General features: G+C 42.2%; 1 protein-coding gene across 1 annotated transcript in view; it reads left to right on the top strand.

The window, feature by feature from the left end:
* Positions 1-1081, top strand: part of SRRM1 (serine/arginine repetitive matrix 1) — a gene marked incomplete at both ends in the record, with an annotated part of 9241 nt that overhangs the window by 3244 nt on the left and 4916 nt on the right. Inside the window, 3 exons of the mRNA XM_008949431.1 lie at positions 142-312; positions 515-627; positions 1052-1081. The exon at positions 1052-1081 is cut by the window's right edge and continues 162 nt beyond it. Coding sequence (XP_008947679.1) covers positions 142-312; positions 515-627; positions 1052-1081 — 314 coding nt within the window. The remainder of the gene's footprint in view (positions 1-141; positions 313-514; positions 628-1051) is intronic.

Here is a 1081-nt window from a genome sequence, read left to right as displayed (position 1 = left end):
GATTTAAAAAAAAAATAAAAATAGTAGTTCTTGAGTGTATACGTATTTTAGCCCCCATGGTAGTTTTAATTTAAGTTTAATATAGACTGCATGTTGTTTTTTCAGATAACCGGTTTGTCTTCCTGTCATATCTCTTTGCAGAATCCAGATTCCAAAATGATGCAAATCAACCTGACTGGTTTTTTGAATGGGAAAAATGCTAGGGAGTTCATGGGAGAACTGTGGCCACTGCTATTAAGTGCACAAGAAAACATTGCTGGTATTCCAACTGCCTTTCTGGAACTGAAGAAAGAAGAAATAAAACAGCGACAGGTAGGAGTTTTTAATAGAATTGTGGTGACTGCTGGGCAGGGTTGTACAACTGTTGGTATTTCAGCAGGTGTTTTGTGTTCAGCAGAACGTTTCTGCCTGGGCAACATATTTCAGTCCTGAAGCAGTATATTGTTGTTGAGCATACGTATGTGATAAGGTCTTTATGATGCCTCTGAGTTAAGTGATGATATTGGTTGCACAGATAGAGCAAGAGAAACTGGCTTCTATGAAGAAACAAGATGAAGACAAGGAGAAAAGAGATAAGGAAGACAAAGACAACAGGGAAAAAAGAGACAGATCCAGGAGTCCGAGGAGGTAATGAAAATGCACAGGCAGTGTATCAGCACTTGAGAACAGAGGGAAGGATGAGTGGCATAGAAGAATTAATTGAGCTTTGGAAATACGCTCCTTGGCTGTTTAGCAGCCTGGCTTGAGTTACTGCTGGGTGGTTATTGCGCGTGAACTACAGCAATTTTGACATAGATATTGTTTACACTAGGAACAGTTTGTAAAAGTTGATCTATTCCAGGCTTTGTTGTGTTGTTTTATTTGCTTGACATCTTAATGTGATTGCAAGTTACTAACAGAAGTTCTAACACAGTCCTACATGTCTGAAGTGCTGTAAACAGCACCGAGAGGCTGCCTGATTCAGGCGAGCTTCTAGCTGCTGAATAACTCGTTTCATTCCCCTGTGCACTGCTCATCCTGCCCTGCCACTGACGGTGCCTCCTCTGCCCAGGCGCAAGTCCCGCTCCCCGTCCCCTCCCCG

This window comes from Merops nubicus, unplaced genomic scaffold (assembly GCF_000691845.1).
Source record: "Merops nubicus isolate BGI_N331 unplaced genomic scaffold, ASM69184v1 scaffold9571, whole genome shotgun sequence".
NCBI classification, from domain to species: Eukaryota; Metazoa; Chordata; class Aves; order Coraciiformes; family Meropidae; genus Merops; species Merops nubicus.
The sequence above is the reverse complement of the archived record's forward strand: the minus strand, read 5'-3'. Positions and strand labels throughout refer to the sequence as shown.